Below are 18,621 nucleotides of genomic sequence, written 5' to 3' on the forward strand. Positions count from 1 at the left end.
TCATAATTAATTTCCATAACACGAATAGATTAGCATTAGTGGCAAATGGCTGTTAGTATACTATACAGAACTAAACTGCAGTGGCTGCTTATGACAATGTATGTTTGAATTGTTCTATTTTCCAGAATGTTGCTCTCTTGAAGAGATTTCTGGAATATAATGTCTGAATGAATTAATGAACTCCACTACACTAATCTACAAACTGTCCTACTTTCTTCAGCTATGACTGTTGTGGATTTTTCACATATAACACACTGTACCGCATTCTTTTTGGCATATTCTTCACCCTCTACTCTTCTGTCAGAAACACTTGTCATTGAAGATGCAAACACATATTTCTCACTTCATCTATAGGTCAAATTGGTACACTCATATTACATCAATACTTCTGATACTGGAAATTTTGAGGTGTGGAAATTTAACCTGTCGAGCTGTTGCTAACAGAGCCTGTTGTTCTATTCATCAAACAGACTGTGTGGATTCATCTGACTGCTAACCTTCCTGACATTAAGATTTTTTAATGTAATAGCATTTGCAATTTTCTGAAAATAACAGGTGTTTTCTTTTGTAATGTCTTTGATTGGGTACCCTGAATGACTATTATCTACAGAACAATTCATTTCACCAAATCATTGAGGTGCAAAAAGACAAGGAAGGTACAGAGTCTCATGTGCAATCACTCAAGACAGTCAAATCTGTTTGAAAATCAAAGGAAATAATTCAGAGAAAACATCACTCCATCAAATCATGATTTTTATCATCATATTGTCATAATTGTATTATACATGAACTTGTTGTTTGCCTCAACATATTTCTGCATCTAACCCTTGTTCCTAAGAACACGCTGACAGTTTCGTGTTTTACACATTTAATTATTCTAGAGTTTGTTGATGTTCCAGCAAGGGGAAAATAGAACTCTTTGTTATTTTATCAGAACCAAGGCTATATTCTGCATCTTTCCTAGCACTGATTCTGAGCAAACATTGTTATAACACATGGCAAATAACAAAATAAAAAAACATGGACTCACCTTTTGAACCCATCAGTCGTCTTGACAAGCTTAGCTTTAAGAGCAGAGGCTGATGCTTCAGAAAATGCATTTAAATATGTTAGTACAGTTCCTGATAGGAAAAGAACTTCTCCATGCAAACTTTTCTGTCCTTCCACTTCTCTCAGTAAATCCTAAAATAAAAATTACTTTTGTAGAATCTTACATCATTATGCATATAAAATTACAAATGTATACACATTCAGTAATTAATAAACTTACCTCAATTGTTTGTTTAGTGTCAACTATCTGAGATTTAGATCTGACAGTTGTATCAATGTGTCGAGCCTTTTCTTCATTGGCACTGAGTAAAGACTCAAACGCCTGCCATTTAGCTTCAAATTCCTGTAGATAAAAAGTATTTTGTATGAAAACATATACAGAACAAAACACAGGACACAAATGAGTAATTGTCTGGGATGGAAATAATACACAAGTTCTCACAATCAATATTAAATGATAACAAAACATTTATTTTGGGTAGGTAATGACTTACTGACCTGGTGTATGTAAACAATTATAAAAGAGAAAGTAAAGACACTGACAATTGTGCTTGGGTTATTAGGTATTGTGAATATATTTTTCATGCATTTGGAACTAAATGTAGGTGAAATAGTAAATGAACATAACACACTGCAGTTATGAATATATTTTTCAGTAGCAGGTCCAAAACTGAGCTCTTACCTCCCAATGCTGACCAAGTTTGATTAGTGTGTCGTGCCTGTTCTCAAGACCAGCAATGAGTGCAGACCATTTTGAATTGAACTCTGCAACTTCCTTCTCTATGCGTTCTTTACTTGCATTGTCTGCTTGCTGCTCAATTTCTGCTGCTCGTTCATTGAGAAGGTCAATTTCTGATTGTTGAGTCCTTGCATCAGAGAGAGCATGTTCCAACTTCTGTATGTTGAACTGAAGGCCAGCTAGTGTAGTAACAGGTTCATCAGAGAACTCAGCCCTTGAAAGTGCAGCTCGAACCTAAGTTAACAAAATTTAAATAGAGTTTGACAAAAGTCAGCATATCTGGATTTTAAAATGTAACGAATGATACAAACTGTGTTTAAAAAGTTTCAAAAATACCTTGTCGAGGGCAGTGCAGTAGTCTCTCCAGACTTCCACACCTTGTTCCAGTCTTGCACTACGAGATCGGGCTGAATTTAAGGTGTTCTTGAGGAGTTGTAGGTGCTGCTGCTGCTCTCTTCCTATCTCCTCCTGCTCTGAACCAGTAAGTGATGGCCAGATACGATCAGCAGCCTGCTGAAGCTGTTTGATCAAAAAATTTCATTTTAAATTTCTTAAACTTTTCAGATGTTTTGAAGAAATCCAATCATCATATCTGTATAAACTGTCTGTAAAACAGCTCAAAATTACAACTGGAAACTTTTGCTGTGCAAAGAAATGGGGTATAGCTAAAAGACACATTCACAAACACTGGCTGACAAGAGAGGAGTTCGACCAAAATACAGAAACACCACAAAATGCATGCTTGAATGTAAATGCAGATGCTAGCCAAGCTTGCAGGTTGTGCTGTTGTATTTGGCCATGAACGGCACCTGTGAAATGCCCTCAATACGTTGCAAGTGTCAGTTGTGATCAGAACAGTGTTCTGTGTAGTTATGAGTGCATTATGTTGGAGCTAAATGAATCTGAATGTGGGAAAATTTTTGGTGCTCATATGGTGGATACTTCCATAACCAAGGGAGCTGGTTTTTGAAGTTTCAAGAGGTGCCAATATATCAAAGATTCATGCCGCTTACAGAGAATGTGGTAAAACATCATCTGCTAAGTCACAACATGGACCAAGGAAATTTGTTGAGTGATCATGACAGATGGTCATTGAAGAGGATTTTGACAAAAACATAAGAGAATGACATCAGACTGAAGAACTGAATGATGCAGCCAAAAACCATGTGTGTACCAAAACAACACATAGGGAGTTCCATAAGCTGGAATACCAAAATTACTCATTAGTGATACAAATGCCCTTAGCAAGAAAATGTGGTGGCAAACCAAAGAAACCTTGATGATGGAGCACTGGAAGAAAGTATTTTGGTTGGATGAATCTTGTTTGCCACTGCTTCCAAAGTCTGGTTGAGTTCACATCCTGAAAGTGAAACATCATGGGGATTCATTGGCGATCTTGGCAGCCATATACAGGGCTATTACAAATGATTGAAGCGATTTCATAAATTAACTGTAGCTCCATTCATTGACATATGGTCACGACACACTACAGATACGTAGAAAAACTCATAAAGTTTTGTTCGGCTGAAGCCGCACTTCAGGTTTATGCCGCCAGAGCGCTCGAGAGCGCAGTGAGACAAAATGGTGACAGGAGCAGAGAAAGCGTATGTCGTGCTTGAAATGCACTCACATCAGTCAGTCATAACAGTGCAACGACACTTCAGGACGAAGTTCAACAAAGATCCACCAACTGCTAACTCCATTCGGCGATGGTATGCGCAGTTCAAAGCTTCTGGATGCCTCTGTAAGGGGAAATCAACGGGTCGGCCTGCAGTGAGCGAAGAAACGGTTGAACGCGTGCGGACAAGTGTCACGCGTAGTCCGCGGAAGTCGATGAATAAAGCAAGCAGGGAGCTAAACGTACCACAGCCGACGGTTTGGAAAATCTTACGGAAAAGGCTAAAGCAGAAGCTTTACCGTTTACAATTGCTACAAGCCCTGACACCCGATGACAAAGTCAAACGCTTTGAATTTTCGGCGCGGTTGCAACAGCTCATGGAAGATGATGCGTTCAGTGTGAAACTTGTTTTCAGTGATAAAGCAAAATTTTTTCTTAATGGTGAAGTGAACAGACACAATGTGCGAATCTGGGCGGTAGAGAATCCTCACGCAATCGTGCAGCAAATTCGCAATTCACCAAAAGTTAACGTGTTTTGTGCAATCTCATGGTTTAAAGTTTACAGCCCCTTTTTCTTCTGCGAAAAAAACGTTACAGGACACGTGTATCTGGACATGCTGGAAAATTGGCTCATGCCACAACTGGAGACCGACAGCGCCGACTTCATCTTTCAACAGGATGGTGCTCCACCGCACTTCCATCATGATGTTCGGCATTTCTTAAACAGGAGATTGGAAAACCGATGGATCAGTCGTGGTGGAGATCATGATCAGCAATTCATGTCATGGCCTCCACGCTCTCCCGACTTAACCCCATGCGATTTCTTTCTGTGGGGTTATGTGAAAGATTCAGTGTTCAAACCTCCTCTACCAAGAAACATGCCAGAACTGCGAGCTCGCATCAACGATGCTTTCGAACTCATTGATGGGGACATGCTGCGCTGAGTGTGGGAGGAACTTGATTATCGGCTTGATGTCTGCCGAATCACTAAAGGGGCACATATCGAACATTTGTGAATGCCTAAAAAAGTTTTTGAGTTTTTGTATGCGTGTGCAAAGCATTGTGAAAATATCTCAAATAATAAAGTTATTGTAGAGCTGTGAAATCGCTTCAATCATTTGTAATAACCCTGTACTCTCTTATCTGTTCTCCCAATGGTGATGCTGTGGTCCAAGACAACACGGCCCCTGTCCACACAGCTCACATTGTCCAGAACTAATTTTGTGAGCTCTAGGATGAACTGTCACGTCTCTCCTGACCACCACAGTCACAAGATCTCAATGTAATTGAGTCCTCGTGGTGTGCTTTGGAGAGAAAGGTGCGTGATCATTCTCCACCACCATCATTATTTACTTATATGGCCGGGGCACACATTTTCACCTGTCCTCATTGATATATATCAACGCCTGTTAGCAGCTGAAGGTATTAATATAATTCTAATTCCATCATTATTACCTGAACTTGCCACTATTTTGCAGGAGGAATGGTATAAGTTTCCCTTGAAAACTGAATAGGAACTGTACTGGTCCATTCTGATATGGCTGGAAACTGGCAACAGGTTTCCTATATTGTTTTAATTATGTTAATGTGCTGTGTGAGTATTTACATATTTTCGGTCACCCCCTGTGCTTGGCTCTTGTCAGCTAATCAAACCTAATTAATTTATATTACCCCCACACCATTTCTCCCCCCCTCTCTCCTCTCTCTCTCTCTATCTATCTCTCACACACACACACACACACACACACACACACACACACACAGAGAGAGAGAGAGAGAGAGAGAGAGAGAGAGAGAGAGAGACAGCCTTTCCACATTCTTTTTTACTTAGGTTTTTTGTTCTACCAGAGTTTCTCCAGATTTTTTATCTTTAGTCTACTGTTTACTGGCAATTAATTATCAGTAGAGACCATATTATATGCATCATAAAAACCTTAAAATATGCATGAAAAATGCTTTAAAACACTTGAGAAGTATTGAAATATGCAACATCAAATAATAAAAAAAATGGTAGATACTGCATGCATTATATCTCAAAGTCGAACCTGCGCATATGAATTATGAGGACGAGTGCCGGCCACACAAAAAATTTGTACATTTAGAACACTGATATCACTTTCTGAATATTTTCTGGTAGAGGTAAGGAAGGGGGCCTTTCCGGGATTATTTCTAAAAATTTGCAAAATGGAGGGAGATACTGTGATCCAAGAATTGTTCCTTCTTTGCTATTGTTGTCGGTACGAAGCAGATGCGATGCAAGTGAGTTTCAGGCGAAACAATTGATGGGGACCATCTTCAAGAGATATCACACGCGGAGTAATATTTTATTTAAAAAACAACATACAATCGTGAATTTTTTTTTGAACAGCGTTAACGACCAGGTACTGTTCCAAATGTTCGGTAGTAAGATTGTATCTTGGATCATCCAAAACATTTTTATAAGCAGAAAAGGACAGTTCTACATCAACTGAGATAACTGGGCAGTATTTTAATTTGGGTGCTATGTTGCCACTTATTGTTTCTGTCCCTTTAATAAACTATCAATTTGGCACAAGGGTTCAAAGTCTGGGTTACTGTTTAAAATGTTTTCAAACTTCTCTTTAAGTTTTCTTGGGAATACCTCCAGCAATGAGGAGTTCACTAGAACAATTTTATTCATTAACTGAACATTCATTCAGTGCCAAACCTTGAGTTTCAAGCTTTTTAATACTTCCAGGTATATGTGAAAAATGAGTGCAACTCACAGCAGTCTTTTTCAATACCGGAATCATTACAAGCTTCCTTGCATTGCCAAAGCCTCTGCACTGTCGAAGTCATTTCTACCCCTCTAATGGCCTCAAAATGATCATTGTAAAACAACGCAGCTTCAACTCATGTACCCCAATGAGTTACCACAGGTTTGGGAGGTAAAGGCACATTTGGTAGTTTTTCTCTGTAGGTCCTAATGCAAGAAGGATCCTTTGGAAACAATTTCTTTGTGGATGAAATCAGTTTATTTACATTAAAAAATGTGGAATGTACTTCTTCAGCAAGGTGACATACTCCATGAGCAAAGCACGTCACATAAATCAAATTGGGAGACAATACTCAGAGGACTTTTCCTGCTTTGATCATATAGGGAACAGCATCTGAAATAAACACAAACACCCTTTCATCTGCAGAAGATTCTGCAAATATTTTTCTAATACCTTCATTCACAAATCTGGCGATCTTAGAAGAGTTACTTTTTCAAGTTCTTTGCAGGCCGCTAGATAGGAAGGAGAAGGCTCTTCTTTTAAAGCACCAACAATTAAATTTTCACTGTAACGGCCCCAAGTGTTCGTAGTTTCATCAACTGAAATCCAGATAATGCTGTCCTAGAGTTCATTTCATATTTCTTCCAAAACATTCACATAAATTGTCGGTATGTAATTTTTATGCAATGTTGATTCATCTGGTATATTTTGATTTAAGCAATATTTGAGCAGGAAGCCTTTGAGGATAGGGTTTGTAAATTTATGAAGAGGAATATTTCTTGCAATGAATGCTACATGTAGATCCATGTTAAACTGACTCTTTTGGTTACCTTTGGACAAATCCCTGCTTCTGCAACTTGCTGTTGTCAGAAGTTGTTGTCATGGTCCTTTCTTCTGCACTCCTGTGATACGAAGACTTGTCTTCACATGCTGGTCTATTTTAAGCTTTTTTTAGCACGAAACATTTTTCTCATGAACTCAACAATATAAAATGATTCCGTCGTACGTAAATGTTCCAGGATGGTCAGCTATCCAAGAAATTGTTTCTTTTTTTTTGGGCGGCATGGCGCACAACACGTTACACACTACAAGTCTTAAACGTGTTCAACTGTGTACAAGTAAACAGAAAGCTAACTGAAGCAATGGACATGCGACAAAAAGGTCATATAGTTTAATTCAATTGTTGCCGACGCGTACGGTTTGACAGCGGAGGGCATTAAATAGGGGCAAGGGTGCAGGTGCACTGACTCTGCCTGCCTCTTCCTGTTTCTCTTCTGTAATTAATTCGCTAGGCAGTGGCCTCTCGGTTAGCGATTGCAATCAGTTCTAGGTTGTGGTCGATCTGAGAGACATCAAAACTAGATTACGCTAGAGACCACTGGTCAAAATTTTAAAATACTGTAAACATATTGCAAAAATATGCATCATCACTGGATTTTAGTTAAAATAGGCAATAATCAGCGAAAAGGAGCCAAGTATCCAACATGCAAATGCATATAATCTGGTATCTAAATTATCAGTAATAAAGAATTTCAGAATTGGCTGTTAGTTCACTATTACTTTGGATTTGTTTCCCACAAATAATGATGCTTAAAATAAAAAAAAGTTTCCAAGCCCGGAACTCAGTGTCTGTTTGTGTCTTTCAGCAGCTCCCAATTAATATTGGTGTTTCAAGTTGTTAGTATTTGACTCCAGATATCCTTAAAAATATATTATGTATTATTCATTCATTAAACTTGACTTTATAATATCTAGTGTTTTAATGATTGTTGTGTGATCGCTTGTTACATAAACACATACTAGAATATATATTAGACTACGCTGCCAAAAGCATATTATTAACTTAAATAGAAGTTAAAGACATTGCTTTTTGCTGGATGTTATTCATGGATAAGATAGATACATAATGTAGAATGGAGGCCTTTTATGCTCACTGATTTGATATTAATGCAGCCATTAACAAATTCTTTCTGTGTGTATGTATTTGCAATCAAAACGTCACAGGGAAACTGCGTTCATATTAAACACATCTTTCATGCATGTTTTCTTTGTACCACAAGATCTCAAGCAAATGGTGCAACTGTGGCACATATTGCAATACCAGTATGGGACAACGTGAAAAATAAGTACAATTCATTGAGAAATGTATAAAGTTTGATATATTGGATGGAAGGACACAGTTCTGTATGGATTAATTTGTTACACAAAAGTGCTTTCAAAATGCATGCTGTGACTATTAAAGATATTCAAAATCCCACAAAAGAGCAATGTAAATATGAATTGTAGTTGTTTATTGTTGATCCCTGGTCAAAAAATAAAGCTTATCAAAAGCAGTTGTGACTAGTTCCAAAATTTCTCAATGATCTTAAATTGTACGATAAGCACTGTCAGTTGTTCTTGGCATGTTTTTTATTTTATATATACAGAAATAACTACTTTCTGAAGAGGTAGTATGGTAATGGAAATTCCATGATGTAAACAACGTATGAAATTGAGGAAAGGCAAACACAGGTGGCTAATTGATGTGCAGCAGATAGACACAAAATAGCACAGAGACTCTGCTTGTTTTTGAGCTACAGCAATTTTTCCAGCTGAAGTATAAACACATAAATACACATGTTCCAGTATTTTTACTCTCACAGTAAATTTTTGGCCCTCATAATTATGCCGATCTGCCCAACCTTTTAAGTTTTATAATTTTGTTATAGCTTTTCTTCACATTTCTATATTTAACCATCTGCTTATGTTCTCTATCACTCAAGACTGATTTGTAATATCAGTGCATTTAAAAAAGATTCAGGTTTATTACGTATAGATCTTTCTTCTAGAAAGATTACTTACATTTTGGGACACTAGTTCTCGCACTGCAGCTTCACCAGAACCACTGAAGAAAGCACGATGTTCCTCAAGATCTCGTACCACATTTTCAAAATCAATTCCACGATTTGGAGGCCCAAGCCTGACTTCAGCATCTCGCACCCAAGCTTCCAGCTTGCCCCTAAGGGCTGCATAATCTGCTCGTAGCTGTCTATTTGTGTCAAGGTATCGTCCACGGTCTTCTATTTCTGCTGGCAGTGTATTCAGCAGTGAGCTAGCTTCGGACAGCTGCTCTACTAGTGAAGATGGCATCCCATCATCATGACGTAAGCTCTGCTGCAAAGCTCGCACTCTATCCAGATACCTAAATAAAGATAGCATGTAAGCAATACAGTAAAACAATGTTTGTTGTAATTCATTATAAAATTAAACTAGAAACTCTGTAAGAAAGAAGAAAAATTTCAGAAACTAAAGCAAATTTACGTACTGTGGCTAGTTTACTAACTACTGGTGTCAGATTCTGCAGAAGATCTATAAATCTACCTTCAAAATTAAAACTGCTACACTTATTTGGAAAACGAACTTCACAATGGCTTGCTAAAAACTTATGGATATGTTTACAGTGCCATAGGTTTTGCTGTGGGGGTCTTTGTTCATTAATAGTTTCCTTCTCAAATAATTGCAGCTCAATTTTCATCATATATGCATCATACATAGTTAGGAACCCCACTCATGATGGAAATATATTAGATCTACTGGAAACAAACAGACCTGATGTCTTTGAGGATGTCCACATCAAAACTGGTATATCTGTGACCATGACACGATTGTGGCAACAATGATTACCAAAATACAAAGAACTATTAAAATAAGCAAAGACACACACGTTCAGTAAACTAGATAAAAAATCAGTAGTGCTATGTCTCAATGAGTAATTTCAAACTTTTAGGACAGGCCAGGAGCACATAAAGGAACTCTGGCTTAAGTTCAAAAGATAGTTTAGTAAGCACTGGATAGATATGTATCCAGTAGAACAGTTCATAATGGGAGGGAGCCTCCATGGTATATGGCCACTGTAAAGAAACTTCTAAAGAAACAGTTGTAAAACAAAGCATAGGGCTATAGACAGAGAGGTGCTGAATAAAACATTTTTGGCTGCCACGAGAGCAATGCTTGATGCCTTCAAATACTACTGTAGCAGAATATTGTCAAATGACTTTTCACAAAGTACACAGAAATTCTGGTCATATGTAAATGCTGTTAGTGGCACCAAAGTTAGTGTCAAATCCCTAGTGGAAGCCATAGAGATTAGATTAGCTAATAATTTAATAAACAGAGATAATGTTTTTAATTTGGACAAAGTGTGGAACCTAGCTCTTGGGGTAATTAAGCTGCAGAGAAGTTGTCATGGTGTCAGTGCCAACGATCATACATTGATAAGTGAATCGAATGTCTGTAAGCCTTCACCACATGCGGCGCATGTGTAAGCGTATTTCTTTGTCGCCAACCAGCATCTGTGACCTGTATGCGCAGTACTGCCACAGTGGAGCACACAAGGCTGCGCTTGGCATCTTGTTGTCAGTCTTGAGACTCACTCTGTGGATGGCCGGACGATACGCGGCCAAAATATCAGTGGAGGAAATTTTATTTGAGCGGCTGCATGCCCAAAATTTAATGGACTATTCATTACACCGTGAGAAGTTGAAAATGTGCATCAAGTAGTTGTGTCATTGGCATTGAGAAATAGCTGAAATCATTAAAAACGAACAAAGCTCAAGGTCCCAATGGAATCCTATACTGAATTTGCCCCTGAGTTAGTGCCTCTTCTAAGTACACTCCTGGAAATGGAAAAAAGAACACATTGACACCGGTGTGTCAGACCCACCATACTTGCTCCGGACACTGCGAGAGGGCTGTACAAGCAATGATCACACGCACGGCACAGCGGACACACCAGGAACCGCGGTGTTGGCCGTCGAATGGCGCTAGCTGCGCAGCATTTGTGCACCACCGCCGTCAGTGTCAGCCAGTTTGCCGTGGCATACGGAGCTCCATCGCAGTCTTTAACACTGGTAGCATGCCGCGACAGCGTGGACGTGAACCGTATGTGCAGTTGACGGACTTTGAGCGATGGCGTATAGTGGGCATGCGGGAGGCCGGGTGGACGTACCGCCGAATTGCTCAACACGTGGGGCGTGAGGTCTCCACAGTACATCGATGTTGTCGTCAGTGGTCGGCGGAAGGTGCACGTGCCCGTCGACCTGGGACCGGACCGCAGCGACGCACGGATGCACGCCAAGACCGTAGGATCCTACACAGTGCCGTAGGGGACCGCACCGCCACTTCCCAGCAAATTAGGGACACTGTTGCTCCTGGGGTATCGGCGAGGACCATTCGCAACCATCTCTATGAAGCTGGGCTACGGTCCCGCACACCGTTAGGCCGTCTTCCGCTCACACCCCAACATCGTGCAGCCCGCCTCCAGTGGTGTCACGACAGGCGTGAATGGAGGGACGAATGGAGACGTGTCGTCTTCAGCGATGAGAGTCGCTTCTGCCTTGGTGCCAATGATGGTCGTATGCGTGTTTGGCGCCGTGCAGGTGAGCGCCACAATCAGGACTGCATACGACCGAGGCACACAGGGCCAACACCCGGCATCATGGTGTGGGGAGCGATCTCCTACACTGGCCGTACACCACTGGTGATCATCGAGGGGACACTGAATAGTGCACGGTACATCCAAACCGTCATCGAACCCATCGTTCTACCATTCCTAGACCGGCAAGGGAACTTGCTGTTCCAACAGGACAATGCACGTCCGCATGTATCCCGTGCCACCCAACGTGCTCTAGAAGGTGTAAGTCAACTACCCTGGCCAGCAAGATCTCCGGATCTGTCCCCCATTGAGCATGTTTGGGACTGGATGAAGCGTCGTCTCACGTGGTCTGCACGTCCAGCACGAACGCTGGTCCAACTGAGGCGCCAGGTGGAAATGGCATGGCAAGCCGTTCCACAGGACTACATCCAGCATCTCTACGATCGTCTCCATGGGAGAATAGCAGCCTGCATTGCTGCGAAAGGTGGATATACACCGTACTAGTGCCGACATTGTGCATGCTCTGTTGCCTGTGTCTATGTGCCTGTGGTCCTGTGGTTCTGTCAGTGTGATCATGTGATGTATCTGACCCCAGGAATGTGTCAATAAAGTTTCCCCTTCCTGGGACAATGAATTCACGGTGTTCTTATTTCAATTTCCAGGAGTGTATATTCTATCATAGATCCCTCAAACAAAAAACTGTGCCCAGTTCTTAGAAAAAGGCACAGGTCACACCCGGCTATGAGAAGGGTAGTAAAAGTGATCCGCAAAACTACTGTCCAATATCCGTGACATCAATTTGTTGTAGAATCTTAGAACATATTCTGAGCTCAAACATAATGACCTCCTGAAAGCCAACGAGCACGGATTCTGAAAACATTAATTATTTGAAACCCAACTTGCACTTTTCTCACATGACATACTGAAAGCTTTGGATCAAGATACCAGGTAGATGTAGTGTTTCTTGATTTCCAAAATGCTTTTGAATCAGTACCAAACCTATGCTTATTGTCAAAAGTTTTGTCATATGGAGTATCAAGTGAAATTTGTGACTGAGTTGAGGACTTTTTGATAGGGAGCACAAAGCATGTTATCTTGAATTGAGAGTCATCATCAGATGTAGAAGTAACTTCGGGTGTGCCCCAGGGAAGTGTGTTGGGACCCTTGCTATTCATGTTGTATATTAATAACTTTCCTTCTCATCCTGTACGGAAAGTTTCCCCTGACCTGCGGTTCCGGTTGACTTTCCAAAAATCTACCCCTTTTCCTAGACCTCTCCAATCCTTTTCCTTCACCCTTCTTCCTTCCCCTTCAACCCTTCTGCCTGAAGAAGGAGCCACTGACTCCGAAAGCGTGCCAATCACAACAGTCTTATGTGTGTGTTCTGCTGCCGCTTTGTGAGTAGATTTTTTTATCTATCCAATTGAATAATTTTATCAATAATTGATTGTTTTCAGACTAATCATGTAGATGTTGATGCAGAAAAAAAAACATTATAAAGAGAACATTTCACAATGCACCTGCTTTATATTTTTGTGACAAAACAGTGGAGCCTGTTCCTCTCTGATGACATTTCTTTATTTATATCTTATTCTGTCCTACTGTGTCTCCCATGGTTGGGGTTCTGGGTGACTTTTCTACTTACTCACTGAAGAGTCTGTATTTTATAACCATTTCTTCTTGTTTATTGAATGTGTGTATCTCTGGCCCCTGTGTGTATTTCCCACACTTGTTATCACATGGCAGGTCCAAGTTTAAAAAGTAATTCAAACAAGTCAGTCTACAACACTCTCATGACAGAAAAAAAGAGCTTGCATAATCATTTAAAGAGGTGACTTAACTGCCTGTGAAGTTGATATTCGACTACTGTAATGTTACACTTACAATCTACAAATCAAACAGTGAAATCACTTGTACCCATATTACTTAAGAGTTGTTGCCTATATCCATTCATGTAAGGGCTTTACTTGTATTTCCTCAAAACCTTCCCTTCTTTTTAGACCTTCTGCTTCATCAGAATTTCATTTATTTGATTGTGTGCTTTTGGTACAAAATTTAACAATTATATTACAATGATAATGTAACATAAAGTGTACATACTTGTTAACCTCGGTAGCGAGGGCCTTGTGCTCAGCAATACGGGCATCCACACTCTCAACAGATCGTTCCAGCAGGGGGCGAGAACGCACCTCTGCCTCATGAGAGTGTAACCAATCAAGAATCTCTTCCAGCTCGGTTGCTAGTTTACGGTGTTCAGCTGCTGCTGCCTCGTGAGCCTCCCGCTGCTTTTCTACAGCTCGTCTTAAGGCTGTCAGCTGCTGCTTCAGAGACTGCAACTGTTCTGTCACTGCATTCCGGTCAGCTGCAGTCCCCTCAGCAGCAATCTGCTGACCCTTGTCTGTAGCTGATGCTAGCATTGCTTCACACTCCTGGATCTTGACTATCACCTGAAATTAAACATAACAACTTACTCCCCTTCAGGAAGTTACTCTCTTTTTCTCCTGCCACCCTCCCCCTCCTCAAACATTCATTGTAGGATGGTCGACCTGAAAGTTTCAAAACTTTGTGGGTTACTATGTATTGTTTCATTCTGACAGAAGGCAGTCAGTAATGGACTCTCTGTTATTATGCCTTGCAAGGAAGGAAGGAATATTGGCTTTTAATGTCTTGTTGATTGCTGGATGGCGATTTGAACTGTCATCCTCCCGAATGCATGTCCAATGTGTTAACTACTGTGCAACCTCACTCAGTATGTCACTCAAGTTGCAGCTTGCTTTTATCTTACATCTGTTGTCAGAGAACAGTATCAATGGAACTGAAATGGGGGCATATGATTTTTTTATGATTTTAAGGAAGGAATAATTGCAAATCCATGTCTGGAATGTTTATAGTACACTTATACGAAATCTTTGTTTACAAAGCACTAGTTTTACTAATTTGTGCATGAGAGAAATTCTCATGATAACAACAGAAGAAAATGAGTTTAGAGTTATGGGAAATCTCCACTGTACTTATCAACTGAGTGTTTTCTTGGATTTGGATGGACATTAGATATATTTGATCCTTAGTGAGAATCTTCATGTCAAAAAGCCCTGCTTTGTTAAATACTGCACCCTCTACATCCCTGAGCAAAAAGCTTTGTGCGTAGAGTTCTGTTTGCTTCTTTCTTTTTCTTAGTGTTAGTCCTCTCTAGTACAGGGTCCGCCATATTCAAGATTTGGCAACCCGTATGCACTTTTGGTCACTACAGTTGGGAGGTACCTAAATGAGGGAAGTGGTTTGTCCCTCCTGTCTGTGAAATGTGTCACCCAGCCATGGTCATTAATCTGCTGTGTGGATTCAATCTGGGTCTGGCTTATCTTTGTGTCTCTCAAGCTAGAGTGCTGCATGTTTCACAGTATGGGCAGAGAGAATACTGCTAGAAAACACTACAAAGATTCACTTCGAGGCAGTCACATGAAGTATATGATACCATAACTGATGAAACATGACTGCATCAATTTGGCCCTGGCCCATAAGAAGCCCACTCAGTTAAAGTAAAATGAATGTGGGAAGAATAATGGTGAGCACACTTTTTGCCAAGTCACCACCATTGTTGTGGATGAAGATAAGACACTAACTTCAAGTTGACATATTGGAGTTTTCCTGCACAGACTCTTCAAATGCATAAAGTACAAACACAAAAAAATCACGTCTGTGAGGGATCCTGTTCCATCATGACAATGCCCCTGCTCAATGCACTGCAAAACCAAAGTCTGCATTCAAGGATTCCTGAGCCCAGACTCGCTCTATTGCCCTGATGTAACATCATTTTCTTCATGATCCTGAGTGACAGAAACTATATGTGATGGTCAATTTGCGTTTTCAGAAGCCAGTTGTCTCTGTGCACGATGAGTATCTAAAGGGCAGATGCAGTGTGGAGTACATAACATCAGGGAAAATACTTTGAAAAGAAGTAAAGACATGGGTGATGATTAAGACAGAACAAAAAACTTTGGCAGTGTCCCTTGCAATTGAAATGAAATGAAATGTTTAATATTGCCATTTCGATTTTCCATCTATTTATTCAGAAGCACTGGCTGGATATTTTTCTTAGTTCACATGCATCAAGTGCTGACCCAATGCACATTTTGCACAGTCTTTTGGTAACATTGTATCATACAAGTTTAGTCTTCAAAGAATACTTGTACCATTGTATGTAAGATGTCTATCATGGCCTAAATACATGAGTACCAGTAAATACACAGTATGTATATCAGTGGCTTGTAGAGTATGGCTAAGGAAATCTTGAAGTTGTTACAAGGTAAAAGGTGGACACTGCAGTTTAGGAAAAACATCGACTGATGATGTTTCAAAAAAACCACTAGTGAAATACATATAAAATTAGTGTTGTCATTTGACTGGTCATACACTGGACCTTAAAATTTACATAGTGTTATTACTGAAAGTGAAGGGACAGAAAGAGATAGTGTGTAAAACAACAGTTCAAGAGCAACTTACATTATCTCCCATGTCACCTGAAGAAAGAAAGTAAAAAGTCGCTATACTTTGGAAAGCATATAACACTTCATATATTTTATCTTATCCAGTATGCTGTCTCCACAAACTGGATAATGCACAATTTCAGTATATTTTGTTGCAAAGACCTTTGTATAAAATCTGTGCCATGAAAAAAAACCCTGAGCTCCATAAGAATAAAGATGATACAAGAACCTCTACAACAGCATTTACACAGAAGTGGAATGTGGTGTCCTTACTACAGTGTCCTTACACTATAAAGGTCTGTTGAGCATTTTTCGCTACAGCATGCTACATTCTGTCACATTCCTCATCAAAGTTTTGAGTATTACTGTATTTATCTGAGTATAAGATGATCTTGAGTATAAGGAAACCCCCCTTTTTTTTGAGTCTCATTGAGAAAAAATTATTTTTAATGTATTCTGACTAATCAGAATTACAAACTGTCAAACTGTTTTACTGACATCAAGTTTGTCTCTAATGTTAGCATTGTACCTATTTTAAACTTGAGCCATTTACTGTCTATATTTTGATAATACAAGAAGAAATAAAATAATAAGAAATGGTTTACATTAATTTTTGTCTTCTACCATTTTTGCTTACTAAGCCTGTTGTGTGTGGTATCAATATTTTTAATCATCACCATCATCTTAACAGCACAATCGTGAAATTTATATCTTCATTGTCACAAACATTTCACTGTTTCTTCCAAATATTTCGCAATACCTGAGGTTATGGTCGTGATGGAGCCTGAGAATGCAGCTGGTTTTTGCTGAATGCATTTCGGAATTCACTTCTATACTGATGTGAGAATGTTACAATGTTTGTTGCTTCCACACATGTAGTCTGGCCACAACTCTTCATTGGCTGCATGGAACCAGCAGTTGACACCCCACTTCCGTTCCACTTATACCTCATGGTGTGTGTGTTGACAACACTGTTGCAGGGAATACTTCAACAGGCCACAGGCCCCTATCTACACTTTTACCATCTCCTACAGAAATGTATGACACTGTTCTGTACTTGTCCAATTTTAAAGTAAGTCCAAATGGAATCACACAAACTGCAGTGGTATATGTTCCCATGGTTGGCAGCATGATGTAATTTGCTGCTTCTTGACTACTCCCCTCCCTGCACCCATCCTAGTTCTCAGCCAAGCTGTTCGCCCTCCAACCCGTCCGTAATGCTGTGCTGAGCAACTGTGAAACATGGGCTGCAATATCTTCAAGAGTGTGCCCATATGTAACAACATCAAGTAATACGAAAATAAAAGATAACAATCGCAAGTCAGTAATTTTCTCAAACTTTTGCTCGTCCCATGATCTAATGCCGCTGGTACTATCTCCATGATGGGTCTAGCTCCTGTAATTTATTCCCATGATAACGATTGTAGCTAGTCTAACATGATTTATTTTCTTTTTTGTTTCACCTGAATTCACCACTGTGTTCTAGAGCCGATTAAAAGATGATAATGTTTTTACCCAGTACTCTAAATAAGCGAACAGCGACTAAATTTCTCATTTGCAACCCACTTGGTAAATCATTACAGTATCTCATAATCAAATGAAATACTGACTTTCTTTCAGAATCAAGTAACGGTTTTTGAAGGGCAACATTTTCACCTTCCAAGCACCATGAATGTTTGTGTAAGGTATCCATACATGAATGAGAACTTTTATTGCAAATCTGTTCAAACATAACAAGAGTTTCTAAGATAATAGCATTAAATTCTGTGTCGTCCTCTATCTCACAAAATTATCAAATTATAACCAGGGCAATAGAGTGATGTGGTGGCTTGTTCATAGTTCCTCATGTACCCCTTGCACTGACGCCTTCTGAGTCATATTTCACGTGAACATTCAAGCAAGGTTGATGCTGTATTGAGTGCTTCGCCACATCAGGAAATATCTAACCTGTTCAAGTGTGAGTATTGTTTGCACTACCTACCCTTCTGACTTCTTCAAAATAAATCTGCACACGACCTCAGCAGCCCAAGCTTTGCCAGTAAATGTAAGACAACATCTACATCAATCTATTAACCAGCATAAAACCATTGGCCTCAGCAGCAATAGTTAATGTGCAAATATAAGATGACCCCATAGTTTTTGAATGATGAATTTGGGGAAAAACCTCGTCTTATACAAGGTGTACAACTTTGCTTCTGCCGTTTTTTCCCCAACATTTGAGGTTTTAATGAAACAAATTGGTTACCATGTATCATTCAAAGTATTTTCCATCGCTGGCCACTACTTTCTCCCATCTTTCAGGCAGTGTACGAATCCTGTGTCGAAAAAATTGTTCATCTTTTGAAGTGATCCACGAATCAATCCAATCTACATCTACATCTACATTTATACTCTGCAAGCCACCCAACGGTGTGTGGTGGAGGGCACTTTACATGCCGCTGTCATTACCTCCCTTTCCTGTTCCAGTCGCGTATGGTTCGCGGGAAGAACGACTGCCGGAAAGCCTCCGTGCGCGCTCGAATCTCTCTAATTTTACATTCGTGATCTCCTCAGGAGGTATAAGTAGGGGGAAGCAATATATT

General features: G+C 39.9%; 1 protein-coding gene and 1 long non-coding RNA gene across 2 annotated transcripts in view; one reads left to right on the forward strand and one right to left on the reverse strand.

The window, feature by feature from the left end:
* Window positions 1-18,621, reverse strand: part of LOC126092560 (muscle-specific protein 300 kDa) — a 651,560-nt gene that overhangs the window by 235,561 nt on the left and 397,378 nt on the right. Inside the window, exons 90-95 of the mRNA XM_049908233.1 lie at window positions 13,656-14,002; window positions 8,984-9,323; window positions 2,126-2,308; window positions 1,733-2,023; window positions 1,271-1,393; window positions 1,031-1,182 (exon numbers count right to left, since the gene is read on the reverse strand). Of these exons, the coding sequence (XP_049764190.1) occupies window positions 1,031-1,182; window positions 1,271-1,393; window positions 1,733-2,023; window positions 2,126-2,308; window positions 8,984-9,323; window positions 13,656-14,002 (1,436 nt within the window). The remainder of the gene's footprint in view (window positions 1-1,030; window positions 1,183-1,270; window positions 1,394-1,732; window positions 2,024-2,125; window positions 2,309-8,983; window positions 9,324-13,655; window positions 14,003-18,621) is intronic.
* The window catches only part of LOC126092561 (uncharacterized), a 38,518-nt gene that overhangs the window by 6,275 nt on the left and 13,622 nt on the right, over window positions 1-18,621 (forward strand). The gene's annotated exons all lie outside the window — the stretch shown is intronic.

This window comes from Schistocerca cancellata, chromosome 7, assembly GCF_023864275.1.
Source record: "Schistocerca cancellata isolate TAMUIC-IGC-003103 chromosome 7, iqSchCanc2.1, whole genome shotgun sequence".
Classification (NCBI taxonomy): Eukaryota; Metazoa; Arthropoda; class Insecta; order Orthoptera; family Acrididae; genus Schistocerca; species Schistocerca cancellata.